At 45.8% G+C, this 23,565-nt stretch overlaps 5 protein-coding genes across 10 annotated transcripts in view; 2 read left to right on the forward strand and 3 right to left on the reverse strand.

The window, feature by feature from the left end:
• Nucleotides 1-1,288, reverse strand: part of pip5k1ca (phosphatidylinositol-4-phosphate 5-kinase, type I, gamma a) — a 34,321-nt gene extending 33,033 nt beyond the window's left edge. For 2 of the 3 annotated variants that reach the window (XM_076039628.1, XM_076039629.1), the window contains exon 1: nucleotides 908-1,288. In XM_076039628.1, the coding sequence (XP_075895743.1) occupies nucleotides 908-1,040 (133 nt within the window). In that variant the 5' untranslated portion in view covers nucleotides 1,041-1,288. The remainder of the gene's footprint in view (nucleotides 1-907) is intronic. The other variant, XM_076039630.1, reaches the window with a different exon arrangement.
• Nucleotides 1-23,565, forward strand: part of borcs8 (BLOC-1 related complex subunit 8) — a 288,333-nt gene that overhangs the window by 4,380 nt on the left and 260,388 nt on the right. The window lies entirely within an intron of this gene.
• Nucleotides 2,310-5,996, reverse strand: gpx4a (glutathione peroxidase 4a). Of its 2 annotated transcripts, none has more exons than XM_076039643.1 (7): nucleotides 5,899-5,996; nucleotides 3,891-3,985; nucleotides 3,656-3,800; nucleotides 3,349-3,500; nucleotides 3,203-3,227; nucleotides 2,892-2,951; nucleotides 2,310-2,664 (listed from the first exon to the last, which is right to left on the reverse strand). In XM_076039643.1, exons 1-7 carry the CDS (start codon nucleotides 5,989-5,991, stop codon nucleotides 2,632-2,634), a joined length of 603 nt encoding a protein of 200 aa, XP_075895758.1. In that variant the 5' UTR covers nucleotides 5,992-5,996; the 3' UTR covers nucleotides 2,310-2,631. The 2 variants fall into 2 exon arrangements, with proteins under 2 accessions (XP_075895758.1, XP_075895759.1); XM_076039644.1 differs by lacking the exon at nucleotides 5,899-5,996 and adding an exon at nucleotides 4,226-4,840.
• On the forward strand, nucleotides 6,578-8,694 carry polr2eb (RNA polymerase II, I and III subunit E, b). The gene is made up of 8 exons (XM_076039642.1): nucleotides 6,578-6,837; nucleotides 7,214-7,388; nucleotides 7,515-7,630; nucleotides 7,754-7,834; nucleotides 7,946-8,004; nucleotides 8,154-8,232; nucleotides 8,404-8,476; nucleotides 8,574-8,694. Exons 1-7 carry the CDS (start codon nucleotides 6,781-6,783, stop codon nucleotides 8,467-8,469), a joined length of 633 nt encoding a protein of 210 aa, XP_075895757.1. The 5' UTR covers nucleotides 6,578-6,780; the 3' UTR covers nucleotides 8,470-8,476; nucleotides 8,574-8,694.
• Nucleotides 8,770-23,247, reverse strand: arhgap45b (Rho GTPase activating protein 45b). Of its 3 annotated transcripts, none has more exons than XM_076039618.1 (24): nucleotides 22,544-23,247; nucleotides 21,413-21,668; nucleotides 20,501-20,683; nucleotides 18,463-18,603; nucleotides 17,299-17,383; nucleotides 16,288-16,360; nucleotides 15,037-15,112; nucleotides 14,696-14,827; nucleotides 14,507-14,568; nucleotides 14,200-14,310; nucleotides 14,032-14,112; nucleotides 13,785-13,952; nucleotides 13,547-13,684; nucleotides 13,259-13,452; nucleotides 12,775-12,896; nucleotides 12,570-12,656; nucleotides 12,375-12,482; nucleotides 12,137-12,300; nucleotides 11,866-12,054; nucleotides 11,653-11,790; nucleotides 10,476-10,738; nucleotides 10,113-10,380; nucleotides 9,695-9,800; nucleotides 8,770-9,607 (listed from the first exon to the last, which is right to left on the reverse strand). In XM_076039618.1, exons 1-24 carry the CDS (start codon nucleotides 23,048-23,050, stop codon nucleotides 9,153-9,155), a joined length of 4,107 nt encoding a protein of 1,368 aa, XP_075895733.1. In that variant the 5' UTR covers nucleotides 23,051-23,247; the 3' UTR covers nucleotides 8,770-9,152. The 3 variants fall into 3 exon arrangements, with proteins under 3 accessions (XP_075895733.1, XP_075895734.1, XP_075895735.1); XM_076039619.1 differs by having other exon boundaries at nucleotides 10,143-10,380; nucleotides 22,544-23,240; XM_076039620.1 differs by lacking the exon at nucleotides 22,544-23,247 and adding an exon at nucleotides 22,010-22,342.

The raw sequence follows: 23,565 nt of genomic DNA on the forward strand, positions 1-23,565 counted from the left end.
TTCTCATGGACATGCTGACCAGTATATTCTGAATGAGGCGTCATTTCACTTCTTTCTCTGGGCCCAGGGAACCATTTTTTTTTACATTTTGCACTGTTCTTTTCTGATTTTCGCCTGCACCTCTTCACACACAACACACTCAATTTTGTCCACTTGGTTACTACTGAATTGAATAGCCTGGTTAAGCCGAGATGCTGTTTACCACTGCCACTGTCTAAATCAGACCTGCATCGGGTTCATATTGGAACACTGCTGTGCATTTAAATAAGCGCAATTATGCACATTTCGTTTAGACTGCCGAGGAGAATAAATGTCTTTTCAAAATAAAAAGAAAAGAAAAGAAAAGAAAAGAAAAAAAAGCCAAAATGGTGGCAGAACGCTTCACCTTAAATGAGGACGTGATGGTGCCTTCATGAACATTGTGTTTCTCTCCTGGCCGCGGGAATCAGCGAGCTCTATCTCAGGAAGCCTCGGGCGCTTTGGGGAGGAGGGGGACGAGGCTCCTGAGAGGCATGTACCTAGAAATACTACCTTGGCCCCTGGAGATTCCTGTCCACACAGCCTGTCATTAGGGAATATTTTTCAGCTGTGCCTTCGACCGGAACCGGCATTCTCCCGTGTTTCCTCCGCTTTCCAACGTCTCTTTAATGTCTAGTCACGCACAAGGACGTGTGTTTATGTCGAGGCAGGTCACTCACTTTACCTGCTTCCCATCACCTCGGCAGCTAAATTAGCCACTAGCCTAGCCTGTCAGCCTCCTTGCTAGCAGAGATGAGTCGGGACTTTCTGCTCGCGGCAACGGCGTCAAAAATTGAACACGACGGCGGAGGAATTAAACACAGAGGGAAGGGAAGGGAAGTGGGTATTCCCCCCCCCAACGTTTTGGATTAGATGTCAGGTACCGTACCCATGTCTGCGGCGTCGATCCCGTAGCTAACTCCGACCACCGTGTCTCCATCATCGGATGCTGCGGCAACGGACAGCGGACTCCCGTCCCTGGCCTCCGACAGCCCGACCGCTCCCTCGGCTGCTGCTTCCATTCAGCTTCCCGGAGGAGGAGATGGGGAGGAAAAGACGACAACACGGGCGAGCAGGTCCGCCGAAAGGATGGATATAGGCTGAAACGTGTCGACCGGTGTGTGCGGGCCAGGGATGGTCAAACGGAGGAGTGCATGGCAGTCATCCCCGATGGTCCCTTCATCGGTGCGGTGTTTCCTCACGACAGTGGCGCGCTGCGCTCCTCTCCGCTCGACTGCGCCTCCGTAGCCGCCGTCCGGTTTTGAGGTGTAGAACGTGGCTCCCTCCTGCGGCCGAACGTCGGAACTGCGGCTCCGAGGCACCAAACGAAGGTCGGGGGGAGGGGGCGGGCTGTTGATGATGCAGATGGAGTGGATGCATTAAATTTGCACAGCGGCTGAGGTGTTTTTCACGCTCTAAAACGTTTCAGTTTTCATCGAGCCACTCCTTTGCCTTCCAACTCGGAAATGAAAACGGTCGATGTCCTTGTGACCTTCAGCATTTAATTTGTAAGAAGGATGCAAAATAGAAGGATAAAAACAGATACATAATAATAATAATAATAATAATAATAATAATAATAATAATAATAATAATAATAAAATAATAAAATAATATCATCATATTTTTTTGACCATCAGTATGATTGATATCCAATCGTACTGATTTGAATTTTTGTAATGTGCAATGCAGGGGTCACCAATGTGGTGCCCCCAAGAACCACATGAGCGGCCCGCAGGCTTGTTCGAACAATTGCACAGCTCATTGAGCTGCGTTTAAAATTCTAAATTTTAAATTAAAATTCTAAAATTTTATCCAACTTTGTTAAGTCATTGTTGATAATTATTGAGAACTCATTAACTTGGTAAGTGTCTTCACATAAATGAGTATCATTAATAATATATAACTCTGAGAGTTTATTTCAGGAGAGTCTAGCAAACTTGTAGCCCTTCATATGACTCAGGACCCATGAAGTACATCTTAGCGCCAAAGAGCTTGGTGACTCCTGGTGGAATGTAACCTTACATGAAGTTAGAAAAATTCAAAGGGAATGGGTAAAATATCTTAAATAAGATCGAGAAGGAGTTGCACTAGAATTAAATTATGCCATGTTATCTCAACACAATATAAATAAATCTCAATGAATATTGAGTTTCTCAACAATAAATTCAGTTTTCATTTTTCCTTACAGAGAGCAGTCACCAAAGGTAAATTTAAGCCTTCATGTTTAATCCGAAAATGTTTTCAGGATGTCAGACAATTCAGTTACAGATGCCACCACCAGTCAAAAGTCTCAATAAAACAAATTGTTTTATTACAAAAACAAAAGGGCACACGTTAGTTTGTGATAAATGTACATCAAGGGGGCCTTTTTCCTTCTTTCCAAAAGAACCAGATGAGCTTCTGTTTGGGGCGCCCAGGTGGTTTGCACGCCGTTTACATCAGGTCTGCTCTGCCTGCAGTGCAGGTTTATGAGCAGACCGTCACTGGTCTGGGATTGAGCCAAACTCAATCAGGTGGTTCCCGGAGAGGCAGAGAAAGGGGATATAGTATGTTGAAACAGATAGAGTGTGAGTGAGTGAATAAGTGAGTCATCCTCCATCCTTTTGGCTTCTACAAGTACTGGGGAAGATCACTCTCTATCTCCTGTGAAAAGAGCAAAGGTTGAGTTCATATCAGCAGTTGAACTGCACGCAATCAATAGAGACAGTTTATGCAACTGCTGCTACCGTGACCCACAAATAGTCTATCAGACAGTAAGTCTTCATTTAGTCATCCCACTTTTAAATAGAAAGCAAAATCTTAATTCATTTGCAAAAAATGTGATATTGAAATGCAGAATCAAAATATATCATTTAGTACGATGTACATACACTTGGATCGTCAAGAGGTCCGTATCTCTTCACCACCTGACCTTCCCGGTTGATCAAAAACTAAAGAGAAATAAGAGAAGAAAATAACAATACATGTAGAGATAATTAAACAATCTCTTTGGTTTTACTTTCAGAATAAAATGCATCTTGAAAAGCCTTTGAGAACATTCAAATAACCACTAAACAGATCCAAACAATTGCTTGTCATTAGAGGAGCTGCTTGGCAGTACTTTAGTATTCAATATACAGTCTGTCATTCAATTTACTCGGGAAAAGACTAAATATATACCAATCAATAAAAAAATATTTACCTTGGTGAAATTCCACTTGATACTACTGCAGAAAGGAAAACAGATTACACATTAGGAAAAACAGTCACAGTTCTGATTGGCAACTGATTTGAGTTCTGTCGTCACAGTTCTAATGAGAAGGTGAACGCTGGAGTTCCTTCACTTACTTTCCCATGAAGCCGCCCCCGTTGGGCTGTTCTTTGAGCCACTTCCACAGAGGATGAGCACTGTCGCCGTTTACATCAATCTTGCTGAACATGTCAAACTGAGCATTGTATGACTGTGCAAACTGTTTGATCTGAGATTCAGTGCCCGGCTCCTTCAAAATAAAACACATTGAGAGACGCAAAATGAGAAATGTAGAAAGAGCAAGTCGCAAAAAATCAATTATTGCTCTACAAGAGACAAAACAGACAAAACGTGTGGTTCTGAAATTAGGGGCTCCATACAATTCTAATTTCAGTTGTTGCTCACCTGGTTTCCAAACTGGTTGGAAGGGAAGGCGAGGATGCGTAAACCTCTCTCAGCATACCTGGCGTGCATGGCGGCAAACTGAGAGTAGTTTACTGGGGTTTTGCCTCATTTGGAGGCGACATTGGTGATGATGACAACGTTGCCCCTGCATGTACGAGACACATTTGGCGATGAGTTTGAAAAAGGGATGCAGTGGCACACGCACAGTGAAAACGTTTGCAAGAGAGAGAGCTACCGATATTTCTCCAGGGAAACCATGTTGCCATCGATATCTGTTGCTGAAAAGTTGTATATGGAAGTGGCCGTCTGCAAGTCCTCTGTTGGTGCAGACTGAAAAGAGGAACATAACAACGGTAGATGAAGTGGTGCAAGCTGTAAATGCACCCAGAATTCCCACATTTAAATCAACAAAAACGGAAAGACAATTATCTCATTCAAAAAATAACTTCAAACGAGAAACTTTTGTTATTACTGATAATAGAATCACTGTCTGAGTGATTTTCCTAAATCAACTTCTGCCACAGCAGCATGAGCAGCCAATACTCCAGTCGTAATGTCGTTTGGTCTCACCATAGCCTGCAGCAGGACAGAGAAGAGCAGAGCGGAGCCAAGCAGACGCATGGCTGCCCCTTCAGTGAGGTCCTCTGAAGGATGACCAAATCTCAATAGTGTCCCTGCGCACCACCTCACCGTCTGACCACAGTTCCACTCACTGAGAGCGCTCAGCTTCCATCGACTGGCTTTAAAAGCGACGTGTGATGATTAACAGCTGATAAGCGGTGATTATCCGAAGGGAGGGACAACCTCTGTTGCTGACGTTGACTAAGCATCGCAAACCCAGACGTGCTGCAGTCCACAGTCCGCAACGTTACTGTACAGCTCATGAACACAGCTGACACCCAGTAGAAGCAGAGATTAAGGCCGCACTGCGACCACACAACATGCGCCGGGCAAAGTGCAACAGTCTGAAGAAATACACAAAGTCTTTATGCAACAAGTTCAATATGAGGAACAAAACTGAAAACAGTTACATCAGTGGATCAGCATGATTTGGGGCACACGTGGCTTTCGGAGTCTGAGACCGTGGCATTAAAATAACAAAGCATGAGGCCAAAGACTCTTAATCTGAGAAAAAAACAAGAGTGTTTATGCCTTTGAGCGTCTCTGTTGTCCAAGTAAACAGATTAATGTCTGGTAATGACATTACAAAACAAAATCAGTGTTTCAGAAATAATGATCAGCTTTTTGGATCAGGTCTCATTTCTACATATTTAACCTGCAATTACGGCGATATGTCAGAGAGTTTAAAGATAAACGCGTGAGTCATTCGTGGTAATGCCTTTGACTAGATTAAGGAACAATTAGCGTTGCCATATTTTATGTATTTCTGATCAAACAACATACAATATAATTGTATAATTTCTTATGTTAGTTTAGAATGATTATGTTGGTTTTATGTGACACACATTTCAGGCACAGCACAGTCCTAATGCCCTTGTCTGTCCAGTGTCTTGAGTGTGTGCCTCAGACACACACTCAGACAGTTCTTCTCTCAGACAGATAAACCAATCAGCAGACAAACAGATGACGGTTCTGCACATTTCTCCGTAAATGAAAGTAGCCAAATGAATCCTTGAACTAATTTTCTGCACTGCAGCACAGTTAAGGACCAGAACTGGCAAATTATTTTACAGAAACAAAAAAAACAAAGAATTCTAAAGTTTCTATCTAAAATAGTAATTTCTTTAAATCTATACATCAATATGAGTCATAAATTCCGAATAATTTCACAAGGTGAGTCCAGGTCCACAACATAAATGCATTTTATTAAAAGTAAAGGCTGTAACAACGGGGATTTTTCGAAAGCTTTATCAGGTTCCTGATCATGTGATCAATAGATTTAAAACCGAAGTGGAATTGTTGGACTCCTCTTGACAATTAGACACGCCCCTTTCACTATATCTTATGAAAATGCATAAAGCCTGTTATTAAAAATGGACAGTTTTTATTGCGAAGTGAGGAAAAAAATAGCGGCTAGAAATAAGCGACTAAGCATATGTTTACAATGTAATTTCCGCAAATCCGGGCCATTGAAATAGATTTCTAATCACTTTAACGAATGTTGTGCCTATCTGGAGCGAAATATTCAATATTCAATTCATCTTCACCGCGGTCACACACTGACACAACGATTCTGTCACATGTAAAGAAACCGTAACATCTCAGGATTATGTTGCCTTTACCGTAGTGGAGAACACGAAGTACAGTATCACGACCAGGAGAGCGCCACTGCTCACCACGGTCCCAAGTGCCATGACACCGTAGAGTGGTCTCATTATTTTTGACGCACACGATGGGCGTAAAGAAGAAATCTACGAAAGATAAGATTTACATAAGCAGCATCTTCGGGAAGCGCATGCACTGGACTACAACTTCCGGGCTTACTTCCTGTTTACGCGCAGCTTGATCCTCTTAGTAGGCAACAGAAATATTCTCTTAGCGGCTCCTTTTGTCCAATAAGCCTTCCCCGAAGTCACTATCTTGTTTTTTTGTACATACATTCACGACATTGTTATTATAAAGAGGAAATCGCTTGGCTTTATCGCTTATTATTTCCTTTTTTTGGGGGGGGGGGGGGGGGGGGGGGAGAGACAAAGTCTAAACGAAAGGCTTCGGTTAAACATCTATCGGTGACTCAGGCTGAAGTGTAGAAGTCGTCTTCTTCTTCTTCTTCTTCTTCTTCTTCTTCTTTTTTTAATTTCAGTGCATTAATACGTATATATAAATATCACGCAAGCCGTCCAGTTACCGGGAGCTCAGGCAGGGAAATGAAAGGGGAAGCGAAAAAGCACTTGAATATATGCTAACTAGTCCACTAAGATCAGGACACTGTTTTAGAACGTAGGTGCTTCAACATAAAGCGTAAATACCGGCGGCGTTCACCACTGGAAACTTGCAATCCCACGAATGACCACCAGGAAATATTTGCGCCATCCATACTGACGTAATCATTGTGCGTCGGGGTGCGGGAACGTGCGGCTTGTTGTCGTTAGGACCACAAGTTATACATACAAGAAAACTGCGATTTATTGTTATTTTAGGGCAGAAGTAATATATAAAACGGCATGGATGACGAGGAGGAAACATACCGGCTCTGGAAGATTCGTAAAACAATCATGCAGGTCATATATGTTCATGTTACGTGCTCGCTAGCTTAGCATGTTAAACATAACGAATGCATGTTGTTAAAACACAGGGTTTGTTCAATTAGCTGTCAAAATAGGCAACGAGGATTCCTTTAATTAGCCTTGTTGATTTTCCTCAAGCTTTTTACAGTGAGTGAATAGAAAGTGACCGCCGAGTTGGTTATTCTGAATTACTTATAATGTGCACATTTCAGGAAGTGATGCGGTCGGAATCGTTTGTAGTTCCATAGCGGAATCCACAGTCTTGATTTCAGATAATGGATTCAGTTAATCGATTGTTTCGCTGTCCGTTGTTCTGTTTGCACATATTTTTGGCTTGAATACTCACCGTCCCTCTACTTTACAAACTCAGCTATGCCACGACAGAGGATACCTGGTAACGCAAGACGAGTTGGATCAAACGCTGGATGACTTCAAGGGTCAGTTTGGAGACAAGCCCAGCGAGGGTCGCCCCCGGCGGACAGACCTTACTGTGTTGGTGGCCCACAATGATGATCCCACCGATCAGATGTTTGTTTTCTTTCCTGGTAGGTTCTCAAATATTAATAATATTACTTTTGATAGAGGTGTTGCTTTTTGAGAGATTCGAGTAAGACCATTTTAAACCTTAACTTTCCTTTAAGGCATGTTGTGCATGTTTGTTCATATTATAGAGGAGCCGAAGGTGGGCATAAAGACGATAAAGATGTATTGTCAGAAGATGCAAGAGCAAAACATCACACGAGCCATCATCGTTGTTCAGATGGGCATGACGCCATCAGCGAAACAAGTAAACCTCCTCTTAAAGCACACCTTAATCCAGACATTCATGATTCAATGTTTTGTGATGTTTTTTTTTTTTTTTATGGTGTTTGTCTTATGGGAAAATATTGAAGCAAATTTCTTCTTACAGTCCCTAGTTGATATGGCACCCAAATACATCTTGGAACAATTTCTACAACAAGAGCTGCTCATCAACATCACAGAGCATGAGGTATACACCGCTGAAGTATTCATTCATTTTGCATTAGTATCTATTGTAAAATGTATTTTTTGCCTCTTGCCCTAACGTTTAGTTTTGATGCACTTCATTTTTGTCTTTCAGCTTGTGCCTGAGCACAATGTCATGACAAAAGAGGAAGTAACGGAACTTCTTGCAAGATAGTATCCTTACACATATGCACTTTTGATATCTGATTTGCCTTAAGAAAATGATCTTTTGTTTGTATTCAGGTACTAATGGGTATTGATTTAACATCTGAACTGAGCCCAGTTTTTTTTTTCAGTAATTCCCTAACTTTGATTTAAAAAAGTAAATTAAAGGAAAGTCAACTGCCAAGGATTCAGGCTGGAGACCCAGTTGCTCGATACTTTGGCTTAAAAAGAGGACAGGTAATATTTCAAGAAGCCTCTGCTATTCAGTAACCAAAACTGCCCACTTTTTAAGTTTACTATGATTTGGATTTTCCACAAATGACAACTGTTACAATCCGCTCCTACTTACATACTAAAACAAGTGTTCAGAAGCAGCTCAGTTCAGACTGAAATGTGTCTCCTCTACAGGTTGTGAAGATCATCAGACCGAGTGAAACAGCTGGGAGATATATCACATACAGACTGGTACAGTGACAGACAGGTCAGTGTTAGGAACTAACATGTTGCTAACAGGCGTGGATTATGTACATCTTGTTGCTTTAAACAAAACATTTTGTTCATGTCATTTATTATTCCAGACCAACCTTTTGGACTGCTGAAGACGTCTCTCATCACATACTTAAGGATCATCATTCTCTTTCTTTTTTTAAATTTGTGTATTTCATATTGCTGGTTTAGTAAAATAAACAAATTGAAAAAGCCATCTTGTACTTTTGAAGCTCTCATAGATTTTTATTTGCCCTTTAAAAAAGCATGTCATGGTAATCAACAAGGCAGAGAAGCATATTTAAAAATGTTTATTAAAATAGACCATAGAACATACATATCAGCACAATACAATTGAATTAAGGACAAGTAATGAAACTTCTCACTAATTTTAATTTTTAAAGAAAAACCAGCAGCACTTTTAAGAAGGTACCTGGCTTTGAAACCCTGCACATGCCGTGGCGAGCCTCGAAAAATACATTTAAAAATACAAACTAGCAGAAAAAGACAAAAGTATTGATTTAAGTTGAAACACTTAGTCCGGACACAAGTTATAAGCCTTAAGTAAATGGAAACCTGGAACAACACCTGAAAGGAACCCAAACGCCACATTCGTAGATGCGCCCAAGTCGCTAAATTCAGACTCCTCTCAAACACTCCTCATGACGACATCAGACAAAGTCTGGCTGACTCAGCCTGTTTCTGGACAGGGGCAGTTTCTTGTTATACAGTGGTGTCAGCTGAATTCCTGACACGTCCTTTAGTGCCGGCGAACGGGGGATGTTGCTGTTGGATTGGTTCACGTTCAGCTCAGCCATTGAGACGCAGAGCTCCGTCGCCGTCTCTGTCTCCTCGTCTGGGGGCTCCGTGTCCGGCAACGTGGGGGGCTCGGCGACCTCCGGGTTGTTGAGGTCCGCTTCTCCGTCTTGTTCCGGGTCAGCGGTGGCGGTGGACTGGCTGGAGAGGTCCAGGCTGTCGCTGCAGCTCGCCTGGTCGTCGTCCACGCCCGCCTCGCTCAACTCCATCGCTGGACCGTGCGAGGGCGTTGCCTGCTGGCTGCCTTCTTCCTGCTCCGAGTCAGAGTCGGGCAGCTGCTCACTGGAACCAACTGAGCCCAAGGAACTTTCTGGTGTGACAAATATTGAGAGCATCACCAATGTGTTGAGTAAAACCCCCTGTAAAGCAGCACGGATGTGTCTGTGAGAAACCCAACCTTGTCCTTCCTCCATTTTGTCAACCTCTTGTTCTTTCTGCTCCTCCTGGCTTCCATCTTCATCTCCATCTGCAGACCTCTCCACTTTGTTGTCTGCAGTATCACTCTGGACCAGCAGGGGGAGGAAATGAACAGATGGAAATAAAAAAAAACTGACAATACTTCCTGGATCACACCTTGTACACATTTTTTACATACCAAATAAAAAAATAATTCAAATACATTCAGATTATGAATTAAAGATATTTTTTGTACTCTGATTCCTTCCACCTTTTGGTTCCAGTTGTAAAACACTACAATTGGAACCCTAATATGCTCCAAAAATAATGCACAAAAAATACATAAAATGCACACACAATAACACCACAATTTATATTCACTGTTGTTTCTGTTGGGCTATAATGATTAGAACCGTTACAATCATTGTCAGGAGAACAGGAGTGGCTACCTCCTGGGTGGGGGTGGAGGAGGGTCGACTGGTTTTGTTTTTCTGGGAGCTCTGGCACTGGAAGATTGACGGATAGAAGACGATGAAGGCCTCCACGATGCGAGCCTGGTGCGGGTAATCGACCAGCGAGGACAGAGATATTGTGGCGCCGGTGGGGCGTGGACGCATCAGGGAGGGGCCGAAGACAATACCCAGGTTACTGGGACCCATCTTGTTGTCTTCCTCGAGCTCTGCAATCCTGATTGGAGAAAGATAAAGCAAAAAAAAAACTTGTTTTCACGCCGATTATGTGACGTTTGCGTCTTTTTCTTTCTTTTTTTGAAATACACCGACCTCCGCAGGTGGCGAATGAGATAGCGCAGGGTGGCGATGTTTGCTTTGGGCAGGTCCTTGAGATGCTCGCTCAGTTTGTCCACCAGGTTCAGGACCTCAGGTTCCGTATCGGGGCCCAGATCCACCAGCTCTGGTCCTTTAGCTGCCGCCAGGCTCGACTCTCCCTCCTCCTCCTCTGGTGTCTCAACCTCACTGTGCAGACTCTCCTTGGCCAGACCCATCAGATTGTTGTACAGGCGGAACGGCATGATGGGCTCGGGAAGCTGTGACACGCAGAAGAATGATTTGGGGAGCGGTGAATCGGCTGTGGTTACATGTGTGCAACTTCAATGTTGTTTGGAGGAATTTCATTCCAGATAATTAAAGGGTCATTGACAGAATAAAAACAAACCAATGGGTGACATAATCAGTGATCTAGTGGCATAAAATGCAAAAGAAAGATCTTTCTAAATGCCATATATATAACATTGTTTTGATACAGTATGATATCATGTACAGTACAGCATCCAGCTATCCATGCAGAAATACAGGCATTCATATGCATTTTTCACACCATTATTCACTAATGACACTGGCCCTTTAGCCTCCTACGACCTGGCGTCCACATGTGTGGACATCACATTTTTGGTTGTCTCGACCACAATATTACGTTTTGGTCTACAGGGGCCTGGTGTCATTAAACTGTCACATAGTTGTGGAAGAAGTGTATGACACGTCACATGTTAAATTCAAGATGGCCGACAACCCAACCAGACGTTCGGTTGGCTACTCCCAATCCAAAAAAAATTCCAACAAATTTCATGGTTGATTCTTGTTCAGATTTTTATAGAAGTGTTCAGTGTTTGTTATGGAAGTTGAATTTTGCACAATATGTATAATAAATATGTATAAAATATGTGGACATCATTTTTCTCTGAAACTCTATCATGTAAAAATATTGTTCTATGTTTTTACACTCATCAGGTCCCAATTAGCCTAAATATCAAAGAGAAAAAAAAAATGCATGCCTTGCAAGATTTTGGATATTGAGTTTAAGACACTTCTGAACTTCTCATCTGACAGACTGTTCATTTTGTAAGACTGTATCAGCCATTGAGGATGAAAGTGGGAATAACATTTAAGATTCAACTTTTTCTATACACTACAATTAAATGTAGCTGTGCATGCCCTGGCTCACCTGTCTGAGGTAAAGCTTGAGCACGTTGCTGATGTCATGTGGGGAGCACTGCGAGAGCTCCACCAGCTCCTTCCCATTCTCAAAGGCCTGGCACAGCTTCTCCACGCGCGTTTTCACTCCATTCACCCTGTAGATGCCCTGGGTCACAGCAGCAGGCAGTGTCACATCAAAAGTTCTCGGACACACCGTAAGCACGTTTCAAATATCCCCAACCTTCATCTTCAAGGCCCGTCTCTCTATCTCGGAGATGCACTTGGTGAGGATGAAGGGGATGCCGTCGTTGGCACAGCTGGCCACCTGGGTGAACTCCCTGCCGAAGAGCTGCAGGCGGCCCTGCAGCTTCTTGTGGCCGCACTGGATGGCCAGAGACTCCAGGCAGCGCTTGTGACACGCCAGGAAACACTGTCGGGAGAAGCGGAAGCGAGAGGTGTTGTGTTCAAATTGGCCAGAGCCACCGGGGACGTGCGCGTGGGCGCCGCCTCACCTCCTCACACTCCGCCCCCTGGAAGTACACGTAGCTGTCACACTCGCGGCACTTGGAGGGCGTGCGCAGCTTCCTGAGCCGGTGGGTCTGGGCCGCCTTGGACAGGCCGATGTTCCGGAAGGGTCTGGTGGAGACCACCACGTCGGGATCCATGCCGTTGATGTCTGAACGCAGAGACCCTCATCAAGAACGGCGGAGCTGACGGCAACTCTGCGATTCAGCCTCGACAAACACTTACTCTTCACTTCACTTTCAAAAGAATTCACGTTCCCGTCTTTCTCATCCACGTCCTCGTTGGACGACATCGTTCCGGTGGACGACGTCCTGGGAATCTTTGTGATGTCACCTAGGAAACACGTTTGTTTGGATATATTTACTCTCACAAAGAGGGTCTGCTTTTCGGGGAGCGTCAGAAAAACAGACCGTGACTCACTCGTGCTGACTGTGGGAGACTCCAGGGCTCCCTCCCCAACAACACTGTCATCACTCACGGTTGAGCCCCAGGACTTGTGGACCCGCCCTGCAGAGGGGACAACATCGCAGGCAAAGTTAGTTGTGAATGGCATTTAAAAAAAAAAAGAAATGAAAGGAAGAAGTCAGAGGCAGTTAAGTGAGTTGTTATTTCCGGCATCACTGACGTTTGCGTTGATTCTCCGTTTCTCTGCCGTCTCCAGCTGCTGCGTCCGCACTGGCAGCCGGGCTGTCCGAGTGGCTCGTCTGCTCCGTGTTGAAGCTGTCGTTCCTCGGTCTGTGGCCGTGGCTGCAGCAGGAGGCGGGGAGGGGGAGTGTCACACAGACAAAAGTGAGACGTCTGCAATTCACTCATGTTGAATATTGGTTGGCTCATTGAGGAGACAAAGCAAAAGGTTTCATAGATGTATTTCAAGACTAGAAATGTTCTTCACCGCTCTCTCCATTCATTTCATTGCACAGCTAAATCTGGACGTGTGACTATCTTGTCTGGCTAAAAGCAGCGTGTTGTGGTTTTTGCTTTGGTCAGGTCCAGAAGACATTTCCTGTCTGCGCGGCGGCTTCCCGAGTGCATCTCTTTTGTTTTGTTTCCTCACGGCTTTACGCTGCGCAAAGCAGGAGGGATGCGTGGCCGTGGATTCATTTTCTTACTGTGACGAACTGGAGGCCGAGTAGCTCTCGAAGTTGTAGAAAACGCTCTGCTGCTCGGGCAGCTGCAGGTCCCGCACGTGGGCGGCGTACTGCTGGCCCGGGTCGTACAGCTTGCTGCTCTCGCACAGCGTCTGGTAGTGGACCGGCAGCCCCACGGTCTGTATGTGCATGAGCTGGTAGTAAGAGATGGTGGCCTGGTGGAGGAGGTGGAGATTGGTCTATTAGTGGGCATGGGTGAGTTGAGAACGAAGAGCGGGAGTGTCGGCACTGCGTGTTTCTTGGCCTGACCGAGCGGAGGGTCTGGTCGCTCTGCTTGATGAGGTCCTGCAGCTGTCGCAGCACGGTGACCTTGGTGTGCTCCAGGTCCAGCTGCTGAGTGGTGGCGTCTGCGATGCAGGTGCGGTAGGTGGCCTCCGCCTCGTCCGCCTGCACGCGGAATGCAACCCAAAGGTTTGATTACGAGACGAGGTGTCACTCCGGTCAAGGATCATTGTGCCAAATCTAGAAATCAAACAGTGAAGTGAACCTTGTTGCGAGCCTCCTCCTCCAGCCTCTTCTTCTTCTCCACAGACTTTGCTGTAGCTCCGCCTCCTTCCTCTTCGGCTTTGCAGGCCGCCAGTTTGGCCTTTTCGTGCTCCTCGCAGCGTGCCATGAAGGCCTGCTTGGCTTTGCGCAAGTTGGACTCACCCTCCATCTAAAGTACAAAAGTAAATAATCATTAGTAAAGAAGAAACTAAAAAAAAACACCTCGAATTCTGTTAGACGGACTGTACCAGTTTTCTCTTAGCCCGAATCCAGTTCTCCTTGATCTCCTTACGCTTCTTCTCATGTTCCAGTCGGCGGTGCAACAGAGGCTGAACAAACACAGGACGACGCTGTTGGCACTGCAGTTGGAAATGGAAAGCCACTGCCACTTTGCATTGCACGCACAAAGCTCCTACCTGGATGAAGGTCTGGGTGTGCAGGGTGGTGTTGGCCTGCTGCAGCCCTACGCTCTGCTCCTGGTCCTGTTCCAAAGCCAAGGAGTAGATGGAGAAGAGGGGCATGTGGGGCTGGAACACATGGAACACACACACACAGGTCATTTGTTGGATAACAGAAAAATAAAGGGGAGGAAAACGACATTAAGACGTAGGTGAAATGAATAAATAAATAATAATAATAATTCATTTTATTTTTAGAACAACATAAAAGGTACAAGATACAAAACCACAACATGCAAACAACAATCCAGAAAATGAGGTTTACATGTGTGATGCTGTGTTTGGAGGACTGGTACAACCTCTGGAGGCCCTTGGCAAACTCATTCTCTGGCAAACGAGAGGAGGGAGAAACATTAACGGGCCAGTGAGGAACCCTACTGTACTGTAATTTTGGCTTGTTTTTTTTTTTTTTTAGACCAGGATAAAACTTAATGCGGCGTGAACAGACACTCACCCAGTGAAATTCTCTTCTCCACGTAGCTTATCAGGTCCTTCATGTACTTGGAGATGGTTTTGGCGTAGAGCAGAGCCGAGTCCACTCCTCCTTCGCTGCGCTGGAGGATCACATCCGCCTCCTCGACTCTGCCTGCGTGTCAACGTAAGTCACCACGAGGGAACAAGCACCACTCAGTGACGTGATAACATTTTTGAGTTTCTGTTGCAAAACCCAGCAGCAAAAAAAGTGAAAGAATAAAAGCAGGAATACGGCAAGAACCCGACAAACCCAATGCAAACAGCAGCTGCAGAGGTCTGATCAAGATCAAGGGGGGGGAGTAGTGAGGGTCCGTTTCCTACCCGTGTCATGCAAGTCGCTCCTGAACGCTCCCCCGTCCGCTCCCTGGCCAGTCGAGGCGTACAGGTTTTCCATCGACTAACCAAAAGCAAACACAGAGGAACATCAATTACAACTGCAGGCTGTAGGCAGCAGTGTGGACACCATTGACATGGTGTTGTCCCACTGTGTCGAAGATGCTGCAATTTGACTTCAACATGGACATTCCAACACTTTTAAATGTAATTTATTTAATAGGTTTGTCATATATATTTTGTATTTTTGTAATACATCACTAAAGGAGGTATTTTGAATGTAAAAAAGAAGATGTATGTATATGTGTATGTGTATGTATGTGAGACAGTGTTATGATTTAGTTATGTTACGAAATAGTGTAATTTAGGGAGGATTAAATGAGTTTATACTTCTTCTTGCTCCTTTTTGCTCATCTAAATTGAGTTACTTGTGAAGTCGCAGATGCAGCTACTATTCTGTTTTTGTTTCTTGTTAAGTTTTTTTATTTTTACTCTAATCTGTTTCTGTTCATTTACATGATCGAAATAAACGTATCAATCAATTTAGGCTCCTATCCTCTTGTTAGCTTTAGCGACAATGACTGCACTTGTCATATTTGTGAGGTAACATGAACACGACAGCTGACCTGGCGTGGAGGAAGTGCATTTTGGTAGCAATGAGAGCTCGTCAGACTTGCGAGAGCCACCTGGCGAGGCGAACATGGTATCGATGTGCCGATTCTGAGCCAAACTCAGCTGTTTGTGTGTGAGTGTCCTGTTGTTTTTCTTCTAGTGTTTTTCTTCTTAATATTTGGTCAAACTAAAGAATGAAAAGGAGATTTTTTTTTAAATGACGGTTGAAATATCCCTTTAACACAGACGTATGTTCCAGATGCTCCAAAAGGTGTTGTTTTCACGAGGGACATTCTAAAGTCATCTGATAATTAGAAAGTTGAGTCAGCTTAAATAACATCTGTACTTGTGTTTTGACGCAGACGAGTGTTTGAGATCACCGCTGACGTATATGAATCTCGGCGGGGTGTGTCCCATTTCGTGGGTTAGATTTAGCTCGTAACTCTGCTCGAGGCCAAACTGGCCATGCTTTGGGTAAAAATAGGAAATGGGACCGGGCGTTCCTTCACAGTGACGACCGTGAAGGCATGTGTTAGACAGACGGGGTCATTTTCTGATTTTTTTTCTTTTTCTTTATGTGGCAAATCAGTTTCTCTATAAAAAAAAACCAAAAACATATTCGCTCACCCTGCTCTTCTCAGTGGGCAGCAAAGACAGTAAGGTGCTGCTGTCCACCTCTCCCATCAGCAGCTCAGACACACTAAGAAGAAACAGAGCAGTTGAAAACACAATGTCAGAACAGAAGCAGTCATCTGCAGCCATATTTTAATCACTCTGCTGATATGACTCAATCACTTGACTCATTCAGTGACAAAAATGAGGGCCTGTGTATTATTATTTTTAATTCTTGACAGTCAAACGAGTCAAACTGAGGAAAAGTGGAGGACAGAATGAGGAAACGTAGCCGTCAGGCAGATCAACTGTCTGCCAGCTCACTTCCTCCTTAATCTCTGGCACACATGTCTAAAAGTCTGCACTGATGTGGGCTGACATGTGACACAGTGCTGGTGCAAAACAAGGCCAAAACACAGAAGAAACGCTTTCTGCGACACAACAATCTTAACAAATGAGCTTAATTTATCTAAAAATAGTCTTCAAAAACACGTTTTGTCCTTTTTAACTTTCAAACCCGACACAGTTTGCTCATTTGCCATCCTACCACAACTTTGAAACACCATCTAAGGACACAATTAAGCTTATGATTTGTGACACTCAGTCCTCTTTTTTTTTTTTTTTTTAAAGCACATTACATCAGAGCATGTTTTAAAAACTGGGGTTTCACGTTGTACAGACAAGAAGAAAAGACAACCACTTCCTGTTTTCAGCTCTGCCTCATGCAAATGTGTCACCATCGTTGCACTTCTCTCTTCGATTCCCAAAAACACTTGCGCGCGCGCACGCGCACACACACACACACACACACACACACACACACACACACACACACACACACACACACACACACACACACACACACACACACACACACACACACACACACACCTGTGGGTCTACGTAATCTGTGTTTCTTATTTTCAGGCCAGCAGCGGCAAAAAACAATGTTTATCATTTCCACAATCTGAGTTTGTAAAAAAAATGGCTGCAGTTTGATGCAGTCAAGATGCATCAGATACTTACTTGCTGCTAAAAGCCACTGCGATGGTCTCAATGGCTTTTTCAAAATCCATTTTGTCGGCCTCGTTGCAGTTCTCATAGTGGAAACCTAAAGAAATCATAGTGTGGGCTTTCAGCTGATTTTTCTCATATTGCAACTCGCGAGTCTTGTACACCTGCGCATCTGTTTAACCGAAAACGCTCACATCTGACATTGTTGTAACAAACACCTTAGGTACTTGGAAAAAAAACAAAACCCACAATCAAACCCATATCCTCTTTAGATCAAATCAAAACCAACACAATTGTAGAGACGATTGTTTCCTGAAACTGAGGCAAACACACATTTTCAGTGTTTGCAATTAAAATTACATTTAATTAATTGACAATTACTGAAGCATTAAAACAATTCTGTGAAAATAAAGTTCTACTTTGGCACCATGATATAATCTGAGACGACATCCTGGAGTTTTGACGTATTTCACAAATGTATCTGAGTGAACTCGTTCAGATCGGGGTGGGGGGAAAAGCAAAAACTTGAAAGAAGATTAGAAGTTGTCTCTTTTTGTCACATATAACAAGGACCCATCACACGTCTACACTGGCTGCTGAGCAACTTGGCCACAGTGTGAAACTTGCATAGGATTCACGGTACATCTGTCATGAGCCGTAATCGACAGCCACGCTTAAAGAGACAGTTCGCTGTGAGCTGGGATTCCAGGCATCGTCTACCCACTTGGACAGCAGCAGCAGGGGACATGTGGCCAAGTGAGGACTGCATGATATGCTGTGTGTTCTGTTGAACACTATGGAATAAGAACACAACCATTCTTTGTGACAAAGAAAGGTTTTCTGGATTATATAAATGTCAGCAGAATTCCACTGACAAAGTAAACAGTGCGTTTCACTTTTTGAGACGTGTCAAAGCGCCACTCTCTGCTCTTCTCTTCTTCTATTGATGAAGAAATATTGTCCAAGCTAAAACTGGATGAATTTAGGAATTAAGATTTAAAATTCAGCTTCCATGCAAAGTTAATCAGGATGACCTTGGCATAAAAAAATTTAATTAATGGCATCAAAAACAAAAAATCTTTCTTGAAGGCCTAACAGCTTCTGGTTTACTGGAATCATACTGAGGCGGCCGCTTACAAAAACACACAACAGCTTCTCATTGTGAATGATACACACCTTTGACCCTGGATATGAGTTTGCCGGCGGCTGTGAGGATTTCCACAGTGTTCAGCAGCGGGTAGGTGCTGATGACCTGCCGCAGCACACGCAGCACTTCACCCAGACACTCATGGGCCACTGGCCGCTGCACCTCCTTACCTGGGGGACAGAGGGGAGGATGGAGGAGGGTGAGGGTGGATGAAGGAAGTAGAAAAATTAGAATGAGCTAAAAGAAAACCCTAACAAAACAGTTACAAAATGTTTCATCATAATTTGCATTTAGACGGGCCTTTAAAATGCAGCCTGGAAAGCCGTGCACTTGGTGAGAGGACACAATTTTGCACCCTGCAACACAACAGAAAGACTTGTGCAAACTTTGTTAACACGCCCCTGTGCCCTCCACCCGTGGCCCAGGGTGTTGGGCTGCTGGTCGGTGGCAAAGTGGGGAAGTGAGTGGCGGAGTGGCAGAGTGGTGGGGGGGGTTGTAGATGGTGGCCAGTCTTCCGTCCTCCCACTCGCCGTCCGCTAATGTGTCAGAGAGTCAGAGCGCCGGCGCCAGAGTGACCTCGACATCGTGGCGGAGAGGAAGCGGCGCTCTTCGCTACTGTTTTGCAAGATTAGCGGACTGCTTCTGTTTTTGCGAACGCGACTGAACCCCCCGCCCCCGAAAACGCCCCCCACAAAACCAAAACATTTAACTGATTTAAGACCGAAATAAAACCAGCTTGATTTTCCCGGATCCAACACGGAGGGTTAGGGGCCGAAGCGCGGTTATATGGCACGTGCGAGTTTGGGCCGAGGCCGATCAAGAACACAGGGCGTCCTGTCGCAGGAGGAAGTGAGGACGAGGCCTCTGTCAGAGGTGATCCATCATGGCTTCCTGTTTAGAGACGCGCACAGGGTGGAGAGCAGAGCAGAGCAGAGCGGAGACGCACACCCCCGCCTCAGTCACTTACACCTGCAACAACTTGGCTTTGACTGTTGTGCCGGTTGATTATTTGTCACTGTCATTGTTGAAATGCACTTATTTATTATCAAGTGCTGCTTTTGTTAAATGCACAACTTCGTTTTTACTTTTCGCCCCCCCCCAGCTCCTCCACTCCTGAAAGAGCCTTTGCTCTTTGTTCAGGCGGCACTTGTAAACAAGCATCTGTTCTATATTGCCTGCCTAGGTAAATAAAGGTTAAATACAAAATAAAAAGTAAATTTACTGCCTTCAAAAAATAATGTTGTACCTGCTCTCTTTTGTACATTTAAAGACTGACTTTTCGGCCCTGGTTTGGGATTTGACTCCATGAGGGAGCGCAGGTGTTCTGCCATTTTAGGCCTCGCTAAGCTGCACGGCGGAAGAAGAAGTCTAAGACAGTGATGCAGAAGAAGAACCACAAAAGTGCGTATGTGTGTGTGTGTATCCGTGAACACTTGCTTCCTGCAAGAGTTGCGGTGGAGTCTGCGGGCGCAGCAGAAACTCAGCCTTCAATTTGTGAACAAAGATGTGCAACTTTGTTAGCCGGAGTGCATCGTGGCTCCGCCCCCTTCCTCCAAAGCCTCACACACACCGGGGGTGGGGGGGTGCGGCTTTTAACGGAACTTTGTGAATGCTCGACCGTCTCGGGTCAAACAGAAAAAAAGGAGAAGAGCGAAGAGCGAAGGTTAACCCAAAGCAAAACAAGCGGCATTGTTCCCTTCGCACGGCGTCATGTGACTGCGGCAGCAGATGACCCAGGAGGCCTTGGGGGCTGGCCGGCCGGCCCGTGGGCCGCCGATCATATGGGCTCCACACGCTCGCTGCACGGAAAACAAGCCGCATTCATGTCATTATTTCGGGGAGAGAGCCACTCCCAGGCGTTCCAAACCCGAATCAACTCAAACCACATGTGCTCAGACACGCCAGCTGCTGCTGCTGCTGCTTGCTGCTTGCTGCGGCTGCTTGCTGCTTGCTGCTTGCTGCGGCGCATAACGCCGACAGATTGAGGACTTATTGAGCGAAATACATCTTCTGCTGTGACTGTAAGCGCAAGGAACTTTAGTGGCTTTTTTCCCAAAAATGTTTTACCCTCAGCCAGCACGACATCCTTCAGCTTCTCCACGGCCTCGGCGAAGCGCACCACGTCCCTCAGCAGCGCCGGGATGTCCTCCACCTCGATGGCCGTGCTCTCCGGGCCGTCGGACGGCGTGGTCGGGGTCAGAGCCCCCCTCCCATGACCTTTAGTGAACACCCACGAGTGAAGAGGGATCCCTTTAAAAGGGTGGGAGGGAGGAGGGGGTGGGGTGGGGACGAGAGGGGGATAAAGTGAAAATTTATAGAGCGAAAAGCAAAACGAGAGGAATTTTGAAATCCTTTTTTTTGACGACATTCTTGACATTTTGAGTAATAAATTCAGAGGAGCAGCACCGCACCCTCATTTGTCAGTTAAATACTTTATAGGACGACCGCCTTCGGTTAGCTTAGCGTGGAAACTGGAAAGTCTACCTTCCGCCATCGCCGAAGGTCTAAAGTGAATATTTAATGTTTAAAAGGAGTTTTGTGCTTCTTGTGCACCGGAATTTTTCTCAGCGCAGTAAAACTATTGTAACATTTAAAAGCATCTATTGGTATGGAATAGAATTTAAAAAAAAAAAAAAAACTGCAAAAGTTTTAGTTAAAATAAGGCGTTGAAATAGACTTGATTTGTGGTCCCCAATAATAAATAATTATATTTACAAAGACTAAAACAGAATCTGATTACAAAGACTAGAATGGAATCTGCAGGGTTTCCTGTATTACCAAGACATCAAAGCTGGTATTAGACGTAAGATCAAGTCGGACGTTGGAAAATACAGTGTTTGCAATACCATTTACTCCCATTTGATGCCACATTACATCAACTCAACGCCTGTGCTCGGGGGAGGAGTATCTAATGGCGATGTGATGAGTGTGTGTGTGTGTGTGTGTGTGTGTGTGTGTGTGTGTGTGTCTGGGGCAGACCTGCAGCGCTGGCGTGTCTGCTCAGGGTGGTGGGCCTCTTCAGGGTGGACACGGGGGACGGGCAGCCGATGCCCTGCTTGCCGTGCTGCATGTTGGGGGTGCCCGGGCAGGAGTGAGAGGGGTCCTGGAGCCCCAGCGAGGCCGGGGTGAGAGTGGAGGAGCAGGTGGTGGTGGTGGTGGAGGAGGAGGACGCGGGCGAAGAGGAGAGGGTGACCTCAGCACCATCTTTGCGAGGCTGTTCCTGGAGAATGGAGAGCTGCGAGGTGGGAGGACAGACAAGAGGGGCTAAAACAGAGAGGCTAACTCGACTGTTGGCTTCAGCAGGCCTTCAAACTGCCATAGCAGCACTTGGTGTTGGTAAACACACACAAGGGCTTTCACAAGATCCTGCACAGCGTTGTGTAACACTTCCTGACTACAGTCGATAGGTGGGGCGTACCGGGCAGGGTGTAGAAACACTGAAGCAGAAAAATACAGATACGTTTATCTTCAAAATTCTACGAGTGCCGAGTGTTGTTGTTTTGTTGATTAGTTTGAAAATATCTCACGAGAAACACCAGAACATCCACTCGGCGCTTTGCCAGGGAACAGACGTACCTGTTTGAGCCACACGCTGTGCTTGTTGGGCAGTATGTCCAGCCTGTCCCTGCTCTTCTTCACCCTCTGACCCGTCGAGTACGGATTGTAGCTGCTTTTGCCACCGCGCTTCAGCATGGTGGCAAAGCTCCTTCCGCCCGGCTACAGCTGCTCTCTACCCATCCCGACCGAGCGCAACAGCCAACTTCTCCAAAGTGAGCTTTCTCTCACACACACACACACACACACACACACACACACACACACACACACACACACACACGCCTGCCTCTGGCTTGGCACACACCGAAGCATAGAAGAGTCCGAGATGAACAGTCAGGCGCACATCTGGACGTGGACTAAGTTTTCTTACTAATCTTTACGCGCACACTTGAGACCCCCCGCTGGTCCCGGAGTCCCTGTCTGCAGCCTGTCCCCTCGAGCAGGTCATCTGACAACCTCTCTCTGTCGCACACACACACACACACACACACACACACACACACTTCTCACACTCACGGCAGCGGAAACCAGAAGTGATGCAGTGGAACTCACCGCCTGGGCGCCGCTCTGCGCTCCGGGGCTTCCCGCTCGGCTCTTCTTGGAGATGGACGGAGTCTTGATCAGTTCGCGTTTCTTCCGGGCGAACATCTTCAGCGTGCCCTTGCCGTCCATGATGCCGACCCCCCTCAGTCTGACGCACAGGCCGCCCGCCCACTCGCGCACCCGCCACTTGTGTGCCCCGCCGCCGCCGCTCGCGCTCCTCAGGGCAAGCTCGCGGCCATGCGGGCTGACCTTCAGCCACGGCGCGAGTCTGTCTGTCTCCCGCCTCCGCCTGCTGTCGCTGCTGCTGCTGCTGCTGCTGCCGCCGCCGTCGCACATCGAGCCGCGCAGGCTCACTGGTGACGCAGGAACAGAGTCAGCGCACCGCAAACCGTCCGCACGCACGCGGCATCCGCTTTGCGCGCGCGCGCGCTCACTCTCTGTTCCTGCTGAGGCGAACACGAGCGCAGCCCGCGAGCCGGCGCGATACAAACAACCTTGTCGAAACAAAGCAAACATCAAAGGAAAATGAAAAAAGAAAAAGAAGAAAAACAGAAGATAAAGGCTTATTTGTCACTGTTGGCGTGAGTGTGGATTCGGTGGAAGTTTGACATAGTGGAGTGAGTCAAGAGTTGCCTGTCGCCAGCTGGACACCTTTCAGCAGCCCCGAGATTCAAGCGGAAACGGCTGCGAATCGCCTGAGCTCGCGAGCAGAAACGACCTCGTTTGAATTCACGGATATTATCAAGACGTCTTGGCGCACGTGCGTCTCCAGTGACCACGTGACGCAAGAGTCTGCCCCCACGCGCACCTGACTTCCACAATTATGTAGGCTGGTAAACAAGTCGAATAAAGAAAAACTAGAGGTAAATAAGCTATTAAAGTGAAATTGTGCCCTAATAATTTGTCATTAAAATGACTAGTTGAAAATAAAAAACATAGAACAACATCTTATCTAATTCCACGGGTAAAGGACAGCAATCTATGGGTTAATGGAATCATGGGCATTTTAAAATGGCGCCTTCACGACTTCA

This window comes from Nelusetta ayraudi, unplaced genomic scaffold (genome assembly GCF_046127955.1).
Source record: "Nelusetta ayraudi isolate G7.1 ecotype Tasmania unplaced genomic scaffold, CSIRO-AGI_Nayr_v1 ptg000059l, whole genome shotgun sequence".
NCBI lineage: Eukaryota > Metazoa > Chordata > Actinopteri > Tetraodontiformes > Monacanthidae > Nelusetta > Nelusetta ayraudi.